General features: G+C 45.8%; 2 protein-coding genes across 2 annotated transcripts in view; both read left to right on the top strand.

Moving 5' to 3' along the window:
• abcb7 (ATP-binding cassette, sub-family B (MDR/TAP), member 7) overlaps positions 1–8,749 on the top strand; it is a 32,110-nt gene extending 23,361 nt beyond the window's left edge. Inside the window, exons 11-16 of the mRNA XM_012830660.3 lie at positions 32–195; positions 860–989; positions 1,669–1,840; positions 2,209–2,312; positions 2,982–3,089; positions 7,056–8,749. Of these exons, the coding sequence (XP_012686114.1) occupies positions 32–195; positions 860–989; positions 1,669–1,840; positions 2,209–2,312; positions 2,982–3,089; positions 7,056–7,286 (909 nt within the window). The 3' untranslated portion in view covers positions 7,287–8,749. The remainder of the gene's footprint in view (positions 1–31; positions 196–859; positions 990–1,668; positions 1,841–2,208; positions 2,313–2,981; positions 3,090–7,055) is intronic.
• Positions 8,750–11,887: 3,138 nt separating this feature from the next.
• nexmifb (neurite extension and migration factor b) overlaps positions 11,888–13,660 on the top strand; it is a 62,273-nt gene continuing 60,500 nt past the window's right edge. The window contains exon 1 of the mRNA XM_031587383.2: positions 11,888–13,366. The gene's annotated coding sequence lies outside the window, so the exon portion shown is untranslated. The remainder of the gene's footprint in view (positions 13,367–13,660) is intronic.

Below are 13,660 nucleotides of genomic sequence, written 5' to 3'. Positions count from 1 at the left end.
CTCTCTCTCTCTGTGTGTGTGTGTCTGCCAGGATAAAGAATTGGCGTCCCCACTGCTGGTAGCCCCCCAGGAGGCCAGCATCAGGTTTGAGGACGTCTACTTTGAGTACTTGGAGGGACAAAAGGTCCTCAACGGGGTGTCCTTCGAGGTGCCTGCTGGGAAGAAGGTGGCCATTGTCGGAGGCAGTGGGTCAGGGTGAGTTCTGTGGCTGGTGTCAGTGTTTGGGGGATATCTTCTGCTGCTTAGGATGTTTTTGTTACCTCCGCCAAGGGTATTTTCAGGCCGTTTGTTTGTTTGTCTGTCTGTAAGTAGGATTACGCAAAATCTACCAGGTTGATGGGGTGTAGGCCTTGGAAAAACCCATTTTATTTTGAAGTGGATTCGGGTCACAGGGCGGATCCAGGATTTTTATTTATTTATTTTCAATTTTTTGCTTTCTTTAACTTTGCGAGTTTTGGCCTTGGTGGAGATCTGTGCTCTCTGAGTGCCCTTGTAGCCCTTGGGTTTCATTGACATATTCTGAGAACTCTTCTCAATGGGAAAAAAATCGTACTGCATTTGTGAGTGGAATATCTCAAAAGGGATATAGTCCTTTGTATTTCTGTATGCCGTATTGCCTTTGTATGTTTCTTTGTCTGTTGTGTGTGTGTTTACCAATGTCTCTGTACTTACTTTTCCTGCAGTATCGGTCTCTGGTGGATTCTCTGTGTGTGTCTGTGGAACTGTGTGTGTGTGTCAGTATGTTTGAACGTGTATAGCTCCTAATCCTCATTTTAACCCTGGGGTGTGTGTGTGTGTGTGTGTGTGTGTGTGTGTGTGTGTGTGTGTGTGTGTTCTGTCTTTGGCTGTCCTGATGCAGGAAGAGCACAATAGTGAGGATGCTGTTCCGCTTCTATGAGCCACAGAAGGGGAACATCTACATCGCCGGGCAGAATATCCGAGACGTCGGCCTGGACAGCCTGAGGAAGGCAGTGGGGGTGGTGCCTCAGGTTAGAAATGTAGAAATGCTCGCTCTCTCTCTTTCTCTCGCTCTCTATTTCTTTTCTCTATCACTCATATTCTCACTCTCCCAATCACATACTCTCTTTTTCTCTGTCGCACACACGCACGCACACACACACACACACACACATTCACTTAATTGAATGTCTCGTCCTCTTCCTGTCTTCTTTGTTCATTAAGACAAGTAGAATTCAGCCGGTGGAACGTGCATATATAGAGTCTCTAGTTTGCGGTGGAAATGCCCAGAATGCCCCCCACCTCACGGCAGGTTAGGTGGTCACCCTAGTGGCCATCCTGTTGCAGTGTGCACAGTAGAGCCCTGAACCACCTCCAGCAGAGGGGGTTTGCACTGTCAGTATGCATCTGGGTTTTGTTGTCAGTCCCCAACGTGTGTACATACAGTATCAGTTATAAAGCACTGCATTGCACTGTGGGTAGTGTGACATATGAAAGCTGTCATTACTGGATACACATGGGCAATGTATTCCCAGTCAATAGTACTGCAATTGTCACTTTTAAAAGGTGTTTTATTTCTCAAATTTCTGCAATAGGATATTAAAGATACCAAGTAACCAGCCTGGAATGTAAATAAACCCAGTGGCCACATCACATGCATAAACAAACTGTTTACGCATTTGTTTATTTATTTATTTGTTTTGCCCGCAGGACGCAGTTCTGTTCCACAACACGATATTCTACAATTTGCAGTATGGCAACCTCCAGGCCACCACCGAGGACGTGTACGCTGTCGCCAAACTCGCGGGCATCCATGATGCCATCCTCAGGATGCCCAACGGCTACGCCACGCAGGTCGGAGAGAGGGGCCTCAAACTCTCAGGTACCCCCACAACCCTTGAGTCCTTATAGAAGTCACAGGGAAAATGCCAAAACCTAAAACATATCGTTTTTTGCAATTGGCATCTGTAAATAAGTGATAAACAAATGTATTCGGTTTGTGGATGTGTTGATAGCAGTTACCTGATGGAATATAATGATTTAAGAGTGTGTCGCCTGGTTTAGTTTTGTTGTTATCGGTCAGGCAGTTCTGTACCGTGTTTGGATTCATGTGTATGACTGGTGTGATGGCAGAGTGACCAGTCAGTGCATTGGTGATTGGTTGCTCTCCTCCGCCAAGACTGTTGAGGCTTGTGATTGGTAGGATGTGCACGAGGTTAATGTGCTGATTGCTGATTGGCTGTTTTTCAGGGGGAGAGAAGCAGAGAGTGGCCATTGCTCGGGCAATGCTGAAGAACCCGCCCATTCTGTTATACGATGAAGCCACATCTTCTCTGGACTCTATCACAGAGGAGGTGCGTGCGTGTGTGTGTGTGTGTGTGTGTGTTTACATGTTTACTTTGCTGCAGTATGTATCTTATCCACGCTTCTGATGGCCAGCTTCGCAGAGGTCTTTTCATTCAAGCTTTCGTTTCAGTTTCTAGTGATTTCTACAAACAAATAGTGATTAAGTATCAGCATTGTTGGCAGTGTTAATGTATTGTTCCAATTGAGTTCTCAGTTAAGGACATCTCTGACCATTGTTAAGAGTCATGTCTGGCTGCATAGTGGTCTGCATTGATTGTGCTGTTGAAGCCTTTTTATTTGAGTATATTTACACACCTCGCTCAAAGCTCAATGACTTTTATGAAGGGAAGGCTGTCAGTGTTATTGTATAAGATGACTGTTTACTCAGTAGCTCTTGTTTTTTTTGCATCTTTCTGATGCCTATAGGTGGACTTCATATAAATCCTGTCAGTCACTCAGATGTTTGTTATTGGCCCCTACGCACACGTTGAGAGGCACAAGAAAACTCTGCTTGTTTGCACACCATCGTTCGAATTCTGGCCACCCATGGAGTTGCTTAAGACCAAGACAAACTTTCATTTCAGAAAACGAATTTCCACCCTGCTGTTTCTTCTGACAATGAAACATTCTGGAACTGACAGTGCCCGTGCTGTGTTCTGTCCTCTTTGTCTTTCCAGAACATTCTCAGTTCCATGAAGGGGATGGTGAAGGACAGGACGTCTGTTTTCATTGCACACCGACTGTCCACCATTGTGGATGCTGACGAGATTATCGTTCTCAATGAGGTAAAAGCAGTGACGTGTGTGTGTGTGTGTGTGTGTGTGTGAGTCAGACTTAGCCTTGGCAAGGTTCTGTGATGGAGGCTGGGTCTACTAGTTGTCTGTGCTGCCTGCCTCACTCCCCGCTCCCCTCCTCTGGTAGCCAGCTGAGTCAGAGTGTAGAGCAGGGACGCAATGCACCGTGTGTGTGTGTGTGTGTGTGTGTGTGTGGAGAGAGAGAGTTCGTTTTTATGTGTGCACCTTGGGGACACGGTTTGTGTGTGTGTGTGAGTTTTAAAGAGAGAGCGAGGGAGAGTGTTTGTGTGCTTTGAGGAGGGAAAAGTGTCTGTGTGTGTATAAAAGAGAGGTGCAGAAAGGGAGACCAAGGATGGGAGGAGGCTGGCCGGAGATAATTGGTCGATGGTGTCCTTCATCTGTTTTAAAATGATGCTTCCTGTTCCTTCCTTTGAGAAAGTATCAACTAAGAGCCCCGTGTGTATGTCTGCGTGTGGCCTGCATGTGGCCTGTGTGTATGTCTGCGTGTGGCCTGTGTGTATGTCTGCGTGTGGCCTGTGTGTATGCCTGCGTGTGGCCTGCGTGTATGTCTGCGTGTGGCCTGCGTGTATGTCTGCGTGTGGCCTGCGTGTATGTCTGTGTGTATGCCTGCGTGTGGCCTGCGTGTATGTCTGCGTGTGGCCTGCGTGTATGTCTGCGTGTGGCCTGCGTGTATGTCTGTGTGTATGCCTGCGTGTGGCCTGCGTGTATGTCTGCGTGTGGCCTGTGTGTGGCCTGTGTGTGGCCTGCGTGTATGTCTGCGTGTGGCCTGCGTGTATGTCTGCGTGTGGCCTGCGTGTATGTCTGCGTGTGGCCTGCGTGTATGTCTGCGTGTGGCCTGTGTGTGGCCTGCGTGTATGTCTGCGTGTATGTCTGCGTGTGGCCTGCGTGTATGTCTGCGTGTGGCCTGTGTGTGGCCTGTGTGTGGCCTGCGTGTATGTCTGCGTGTGGCCTGTGTGTGGCCTGTGTGTATGTCTGCGTGTGGCCTGCGTGTATGTCTGCGTGTGGCCTGTGTGTGGCCTGCGTGTATGCCTGCGTGTATGTCTGCGTGTGGCTTGCTTGTCAGTAAAAATATGCCAGTGCTGACGACTATCCTGACCCTTTGAGGATGGTTGTTGTTGTTAGTGTGTGTGTGTGTGTGTGTGTCAGTATGAGCCTGTATGTCTAGCATCACGCCCATTAGAGGGTGGTTTGTGTGTGTGTGTGTGTGTGTGTGTGTGTGTGTGTGTGTGTGTGTGTGTGTGTGTGTGTGTGTGTGTGTGTGTGTGTGTGTGTGTAACTCCACGCACATATTTGTAGGATGTGGAGCTCGTTAGAATAATGAGTGGAACTATTCCTTGCTTGCATCCTGTGGTGGCAGCACCTCACTTTCTGTTTGTGTGTGTGTGTGTGTGTGTGTGCTCACACACGCATGTGTGCTTCACAATATCCCTTGTTGGGTGCGTAGGTGGGAAAGGGAACCAACACTGTTTACACACCCCACCTCCTCACCACCACCTCACCATCTCTCTCTGTCCCTCACTCCCCCCTTTCTTCTCTCCCTCTCCCTCTCTCTGCCTGTCTGTCAAGTCTACTTGCAGCGCTCTTGTCTTTCAGTTTTCTGTCCATTCTGTCTTTCTTAGGCATGTCTCTGTCCTCTTATCAGTCTTTGTCTGTCTCTCTCTCTCTCTCTCTCTCTCTCCCCCCTCTCTCTGTCTCTCTCTGCTCTCCCCCTCTCTCTGCTCTCCTCTCTAACCTTTGAGGTCGCACGCTCTCTAATTAAGTCATCCTGTTTTTCTCTCACCCTGTCCTCTCCATATCATGCCTAGACACTGTGTAAAGACACTGGGTGAGGAGTCAGTGAATAAAGACAAGATGTAAAGCAACTTTAGTTCAAACAAATATAAATAATGATGCTGATATCAAAAATAAAAAAAATAATAAAAGAAGCTGGATTTCCATGGATGAATATCCTTAATTATGGTGAAAAATGGTGTTAAACCTTTCTGATGCAATGTGTGCTAATCCGTTCTGTAAATATGAACGGCTTTTCCTCCCGGGCTTGTCGTTGCCGTTACTCGAGTGAGTGTGTGTGTGTGTGTGTGTGTGTGTGTGTGTGTGTGTGAGCGAGCAGGCGAGCTGCTTCCCCCGTGCAGGCAGTGGCGGCGTCAGGAGGCAGCCTGAGCCTGAGCCTCGGCGTCAGCTGTCAGCATGCGAGCGCCATTCAGACTTTGCTTTGTTGCCGGGAGTCTTTAAAGACTGCTGCCGCACCCACACAGAGCCCGTGTGGCTTTTCCTGGGCTACGCTCGCTCTCTCTCTCCCTCTTTTCCTCTCTCTCTCTCTCCCTCTTTTCCTCTCTCTCTCTCTACCATTCACTGTATTTCTCTGCTATTCAGTCTCGTTCTCTCACTCTCCATCCATCATTTAGTCTCTCTCTCTCTCTGTGTCGTTCAGTGTCTCTTTCTCCCTCCCTCCATCATTTAGTCTCTCTCTCTTGCCATATTTTTTTCTTCGTTTTGCCATCTCCGTCTTCTCTTCCACCCAAATGCATTTTCTCACACACTTCCCTCCCTCTCCCTCGTGCCAATCTCTCACTCCCTCTCTCTGCCCGTCTGTCTGCCCACTGTTGCCTTCTTCGTTTGGTTAGCACTTTCGCTTTCATCGTAATGCATCCTTTTACTGGCACACACACACACACTCACACGTGCACACACACGAACACACACACACAGACACACACTGACTCGTTTACCCCCATCCTCTGTTCTGTGTTTTTTTTTTTCATGCCTTGGATCTTGTGGGGTGTTCTAATGGAAATTTCCAAAATTTACTTTTGGATCAACAAAATATGTGTCTGTCTAGTTTTTGTTAGGTCACAAACACACTGTATTTTTCTCTAGCAATTATGGTTATCACACACACGCGCGCACACACACATTGGTTGGAGCACTTCCTACAAACATCTGTCTCTCTAGTTCTCTTTCTCACACTCGCAAGGCTGTCTCCAGGTCGTGTCACATACATACGTCTCTCTCTCTCCCCTAGTGAGGTCTCTCACATTAGCACCTTTCTCTCTCTCTACATGTCTTACTCTCCCCCACGCTCTTCCTTCTCTATCTCTTCCTTCTATCTATCTCTCCCTCCACCCTCTCTTCCTTCTCTGTCTCTTTCACCCTCTCTTCCGTCTATCTCTCCCTCCTCCCTCTCTTCCTTCTATCCCCCCATTCCTTCTATCTCTCCCTTCCATCTCTCCACCCCCTTTCCCTTCTCTCTCCCTCCACCCTCTCTCCCTTCTCTCTCCCTCCACCCTCTCTCCCTTCTATCTCTCTATCCCCCCCTTCCTTCTATCTCTCCTCCCACCCCCTCTTCCCTGTTGACACACCAGCACCTTTGTCTTTCTCTGTTAGTGTCTTACCTGCAGATGATGCGTCCGCTAGTGTCTTACCTGCAGATGATGCGTCTGCTAGTGTCTTACCTGCAGATGATGCGTCCGCTAGTGTCTTACCTGCAGATGATGCGTCTGCTAGTGTCTTACCTGCAGATGATGCGTCTGCTAGTGTCTTCCCTGCAGATGATGCATCTGTTAGTGTCTTACCTGCAGATGATGCGTCTGGTATCTTCATCTATTGAATTCCAGCCGTCTGTTTGCAAAAAAAAAACCATCCGTCTTAATATGACATCATATTTGATTTGCTATTTCCTCTATATAGGAACAGTATTCAATAGGGCCAGGTTTTGTTTTTACTTATTCATTCATTATTTGTCAACAGGCCTGATGCACTAAAAATGGCCATTATTACTGACTGTTTTATGAGTTGTTTATTTATGAATGACAATAAAAAGCATTATTCTGTTGTTTTAACCTTATTGAATGCAGTTGTCTCACCCCATTACCCTCTCTCTCTTCCTCTGTCTCTCCCTCCCTCCCTCCGTCTTTTTCACCTTTTGTCTTCTTCTAGGGAAAGGTCGCCGAGCGAGGGACACACTCGTCCTTACTGGCCATGCCGAGTGGCCTGTACGCCGACCTGTGGAACACTCAGAACAACCGCGCCCTGAACGCGGCCAGTGCGGACGCGTCCGGCAAGGGCAACACTGAGACGGAGCGCCTGTCCCAGAAGGAGGAGGAGCGCAAACAGCTCCAAGGCGAGATCCTCAACAGCGTCAAGGGCTGTGGGAACTGCTCCTGCTGAGCCACCGGAGGGCGAAGGGCGATGAGCGAGAGGTGGGGGGGCGCGCTGGCCTCCTCACGCACACACATAACACCCCTCCCTCACCTGCGCTCCCAACAGGAGGAGCAGCAACAGGAGGCAGAGATGGAGAAAGGAGAAGAAGAGGAGGAGGAGGTTGGAGGGCTGGTGGGTTGGTTAGTTGACCAGTAAAGGGGGAGAAAAGGCAGGACCACTTTGTGTCCCCCACCCCCTTTACCCCTCCCCATCATCATCTGAACTCTTCAGGGCTCCACTGGGGCTGCCTGTCTGCACACATGCCCACGGATCCCATGATAGTGACACGAGGCAAGAGAGAAGGATCGGGACGCAGTCTTTAAACGGATTGTGTGTTGGTGCTCCCAGGGAGTGTGTTGGTACATGTGTTGATTTGTGCGTCTGTGTGTGTGAGTGAGAGAGACTGTGTGTGTGTGTCTGTGTGTGAGTGAGAGAGACTGTGTGTGTGTGTGTGTGTGTGTGTGTGTGTGTGTGTGTGTGTGTGTGTGTGTGTGTGTGTGTGTGTGTGTGTGTCTCCCCAGGAGGACATGTAGTGCGTGGGCTGACACAGTGTGTGTCTCTCCAGCTCTCCTTCTCCTCTCTCCCTCTGTGAAGAAGAAGATATGGTGTCCACTGTCACCAATGGGCTTTCACAAGACATGAAAACAGAAAAAAGCCTATGTGTTAATAACATATTATCTAGGTAATTTTTAAATTATTTTCTATGTAATTCGGGACTCCAGCAAGCTTATTTTTATCAAGGATGTGTACATATTAATATAACAACATGTAGACGGCCATTGACGTATAAGCACATTGTCTGTGTGTTTGTGGTCTGCTTTTTTTTATATGGAATGTATTCGGTATCTTTTTCAGGATAGATTTGACAACTTGCTCTGGAACCACTGGCATCTCATCAGGAAACTTGACACAACACAAATCGAGATTATTGAGGGTTTTTTTTTTGCACTGAAACAAACATGGTAACAAGTCAATCTTGAGCATGCTCAGTAGGAAGACAGTAGATAAAGAGATTTTGAAATGGTAATGGAGTATATATCGCTTGGATAATTATGTGTTCAAGGATATTGGACCAGCAAAGAATTTAAAGTAAATTAAAAGCTAAACATTAAAAAGCTTAACATTTAAAAGCGTGTAGAATTTTGAATGTTGTGGGCTTCTTCGCCACATTGATTTTGCCAAAAAGTGTGCCTGTTGAAAGCAGGAATAGGTTTGTAGATCACCAGGCCTGTATTTGTTCAGGTTTGAGATGAAGGCTTTGGGACATCATTGTGGTCATGACTGCGTCGTGTCCAATCTTTTTGTTCTGTGAGTTAATCAGGTATTACACCCCTGTGTCATATATACACACACATGTGAATGGACTGGAAAAAGAAGGTATTGGCACAAAACTGGAGGAAAAATTACAAATAAAGTAAAGATCAAATCTGCTCGCTTCTGATTGACTGACTGGGTGAGTGAATGAAATGTTCATCATCTGCCTGTGATGCGTTTGTTATTTTGCTGGGGGGGTGTGATTGATTGATTGACACCCATAATTCAGTGTGAAGCGGTAGTGTGGGTGTCACTCCACGACCTCTGACCCCAAACAGATGCTGTTTGTCTCGTTTAATTAAACGATAAAAAAAAATTAAATAAAAAAGGCTGGAAACCTTTTTTTCCCTCTCCATCACACTCCCCCCATCTTGCAGCTTGAGCAGTGGCATTGAGTGCACTTGTTTTTTCCCCCTCACAAATGGGATCTCTCAGGTCCTTGTGATGAGGTCGCTTGGAGAGCTAAAGCCTGGGCGGACCCCCTGCTCCCCGCCATTGTGGAGCCACCAAATAACTAAGCCTACTTTGGTGCAACACAAGCTGTTCCCATCCAATACCTGCTATGCCCTCTGAAAGCACCCTGGGTAATGCATAATTCCATTTCCATGCTGACCTCATTCTGAAGCTCAGAAGCAGGAGAGAAATATTTAGGAAGAGAAGAGAGAGGAGAAAATAAATTTAGAGCAATATCCTCTGGTCCCAGTTTTGTAACGCGGTTCAATAGGACAGGGCTAATGAAAAGTTGCAGAGGACGTGGAGCTTTTGTATTGTTTTGAAAAGAAACAAGTAGCCTACTTAAGAACCATAATTGCCAGGGCTGAACTGGCAGCACCCACACTCAGATTCCTTTTGTCCTGTGTGCACATAACCAGAAGAGGGCAAAATCTCCTGCGTTGAACCCCACACATTATTTCTCTTGAGTCTCTGCTGTTAGTGTTGGTAGTTATGGCCTGTGTATTACATCAGGGGCTGAATTGCATTGGTGAGGTTTTTTTTCTTCTTCTACTTCTGAAGTTGTGGGCCTCTTGCACGAACACAGTGAATGGAGCAGGTCAGAACTCTGTAATTTCTTCGCTGACAATCTCGTTTTTGTGATAAAGCCATTTAACAGAAGCAACATTTGCAATGGCTTTGTATTGATAGAGAGAGAGAGAGAGAGTGTGTGTGTGGGGTGGGGTGGGGTGGGGTGGTGGTAAATTAAGTGTACCAGCCACAGATGTCTGACAGTGTGTTTGTGTGTGTGCGTGTGGCTTCCAGAGATCGCATAGTAATCAGCACAGTCTCTCAGTGTTTGCCGTTATAAATACATACACACACAAAACACTAATAAGATAAGGATGCGGAATGGCAGTGGATGAGCCTATGTTAATGCAAACCTCACACAGCTTCAAGATGCTGTGCACAAGGTGCTTATTGGAAAACAGGGTGCTTTCTTTATAAGAAAACAGAAACTAAATTAGAAAACAGGGCTTATTTGAATGAAACCATACACACTAATCTGCACACACCACATGCAAAACACTTGAATTCCCAGTTTTGCATCAGAAGGCAAGCATATTCATGAGATGACATCTGTACGAACCAACTACATGCATGCTCAATTTTTGCGGTGCCTTTTCTACTGCTTTTGTATTTTCAGTGCTGAATTGTATTGTAGGTAGTGGATTCTGCCAGGAACAAACACCCTCAAAGGTATTTAATCACAACTGCTTCTTTGGAGAACCGTATGGCAGGGCCTGGTTCTTTCATGTTGTATAGAAACAACTGTGTAGTCTACAAACGGTGCACTGCAGTCTAGCTAGGGTATTAGAAAGCATTCAATGTTCTTGTTTGCAGACTTGGTTTAGAGATTTGGTGCATGAGTTTCACGTTCTATGGACTGTGTGATTATACACATTTTAGTGTGTAAACAATATATGGCCTCATACACACAGGGGACTGACAGGGCACATTAAGGCACTCCTAGCAGGCATATGATTTGGTTGGGAGACTGTTGTTGACAAAGGTTCCACAGTGCACACTCTTTTCAGTGCCCTCAAGGTCGCTGTGAAAACTTTGTTTTTGTTTACCTGGTGAAAATAATGGGGAGAACATGGCGAGATTGACTCATGGTAACCCTGGAAGGCGAAGCAGAAAGCGTATGCTCATCTGTATACAAACGCCAGCCGTGGGTTTCGCAGTCGTGGTGAATATGCATGCTTGCCTGCGAGAAAATTTGTATTTATCTGCACGCTTGTGTGGGAGTGTACATTTATTATGTGCGTAATCCGTATGTTTATTATCAACGCTTCCGGTCAGTCAGTGAACGAGCCACGAGGCTACATTTCGCACAGACCCCACTTAGGTTTGGATGCCGCTTAGGCTACAAGGCCTTGTCGACCAATATTATCAAGGTCGAGGAAACAACTTGACGATAAGAGCGTAGCCTACTGAAACCATCAGAACAAGCCGTTCTAAGGTTAACCGGTGTGCTTTTGAGAGTTTGATTCTCTGTTGTAGCAGTTCCGTTTATAGGTGGCCATGGATTAATTCCGTAAAATGAATTACTATGTGCAACAACCATGTAATAATAATAACAATAATAACTTAGCCTACCTGTTCTGAGTAGCAGTCACGATCTTGAAGATCTAACTGCCGCGATGGCCTACTCTGAGTCACCACGATGCTTGTAGCACTATGTCAGCACTCAGAACACCTACACCCATTTGTCATTGCAGCCCTGCAGCTAACCTTTCAGTCATTTTATTTAGATGAAAGTGTATTTTTGTAGCCTAACCTAGTACTCAGTCATCATTTTCGTTACTATGGCAATAATTAAGCCTGCATGCTTTCAAATGAGTGTCAACAACAGAATAAAATGCTTTTGAGTTATTTTCCAAGAGCGTGCGTGATTCTCTCTCCCTCTATCTGTCTCTCTCTATGATGTGCTATAATGTGAAAAGTAGAGATAACCGATGAACCAGTAGAACAGTGTGGACGCCTGATCTTCCTCCAAACCAACGAGTTTCACAAAGATCATGTAGCCTAAGTTTCAGGTTGTGATGAATTGGACTGCAGTTGGTCAAATCCACCCCCCTTTCTTCATCTAAACAATGGAACAACTATGACCAGATCTAAACCAATTACAATAAAAAGGCATTAATTGGTCTGAACTAAGGCCTAAAGGTTGAAACATTAAGGCAGTTTGGGGCATCGGTTGTGATGCATTAGATTTGTAAGCCTATCCCAAGGAAGCCTCTGAAGGAAGAGTTGGGGAAAAGTAATTTTTAGACTCTTGTTTTTTGTAGGCTAATGTAAATAGTGGATGTTTTTGTGATAAAAAAAAAGTTTTTTAAAAACACTTAATTATAATTAAAAAAAAATCATTCAGGCTATGGTATGAGACGTAGGCTACCTGGGTTGGGCCCATGGGAGCAAGCTGAGAAAACTTTGACAGTTTAGCATAGACCTTCACCTTTTTTTTTTTTTTTTTTTTAGCTCTAAGCTCTTTCCGACCAGGAGTGGTTGTCTATCACCTTACATAGAAATTAACAAAACGTTGGAAAACATTTCAGATTCGCCTGCTACGGAATCTTAAAAGAGTCTAGTATGCCTACATAGGTCTGTAAACTATCAAACCATAGCCTAGAGTTCCATCGATGTTAGCTATATGACTTATTCTTAAGGAGAGTTTCAATGGTTTTGCAAGGTCGGAGAACAAGCTTTATGGCCTGTACTGTTCAATATAGGCTATACCCTTACCTTATAGGTATATAAGGTCTTATATGTCTATATAGTATTCTATCTATTTGACATCCTAATACATCCAGCCAAACACATTACTACCGTCAGAAAGTGGACAGAAAAACAAACTGCACTCAATTACATGAGTGGAAACTAGTAGAACTAGCCTGCATCAGCCCCAATTTGAGCTCGAGTTAGATTACCAAGGAATGTAAGCGCATCTTCGTTTGGCATATTTGGCAGGTTCAGAAAAAAAAACAGCTTACAAAAAAGAAACACACGACTACTTCACTGAACTCAATTTTAAAAGCCTCCTTATTACTTGGCTGGTCAACCATTCAAACGATGTGGTTGTTATAAGGCCTATTTTTTTTAAATAATTTAATTACGTACACAACGAGCAACAATAGTATTTGTGACAACATCTTTGGAAGACTGCATATTCTGCGAAGGAGAAAAATCTATTTTATTATCACGTCCGGCCCCGTGTCGTCGGCTTTCGTGCACTTTCATAGGTCGGTGAGAGCAAGACGGCGGAGGGGAGCAGCAAGTTAACGAGTGCGCCTGCGAGACTGCGCTACGACGCGGGGGGGAGAGAGGTCCAGCTGCAAAAAAAGACATGCTGTAACAATGGCAGCATCAAGCACCTCGTAGATGGCAGCGAACACCGGGGGAGAGACGTGAAAAAGGAGTGGAATAGCAGATGCCATGAGTTCGCTTTGACGCTTGGAAAAGCCATTGCTCCCGGGCGTTTTATTGGAACAGGAATTTGTGTTGTAATGAAAAATGGAGCGTCGGAGCGAAGAGAAGCGCGCTGCTGTCTCCATCGCTGATGGAAGAGGCGCGTCCACCTGCTAACACCGGAGGCCCGGGCTCGGGGTGAACCATGGGGAAGTGCCTGCACTGAGTAGGAGAAATAGACACGCTTATACCGTTATAACAGGCGAAGGACGTTTTTTTTTTCCTGGACAGGGGCACAAGACATCGCTGTTTGGCTGCATTTACATGTGGTAAGTGAGAATATCGCGATCCCATGTCGCGTTTTAATAAGCGAATCGGTTAGAAATATTTTCGGTAGCCTATCATTAATGTTGCGGGGTATTTGTTTCATAGCTTTGATTTTTTTTTAATCTAACTACAACACGAAGAAGCTTTTTGAGACAGTGAAATAGGCTACTGTTTCAGTGGGACAGCTGTCGTGTTCAGCTCATGCAGCGTTAGGACACTTTTACCATCCTGTATGGATTAGCATAATTCAAATACCATTAAGTATTGGGTAACTGGTTCAGCTTTGTGCGTCTGAT

The sequence above is a fragment of the Clupea harengus genome, chromosome 20, assembly GCF_900700415.2.
Source record: "Clupea harengus chromosome 20, Ch_v2.0.2, whole genome shotgun sequence".
In the NCBI taxonomy this organism is placed as follows: domain Eukaryota; kingdom Metazoa; phylum Chordata; class Actinopteri; order Clupeiformes; family Clupeidae; genus Clupea; species Clupea harengus.
The sequence above is the reverse complement of the archived record's forward strand: the minus strand, read 5'-3'. Positions and strand labels throughout refer to the sequence as shown.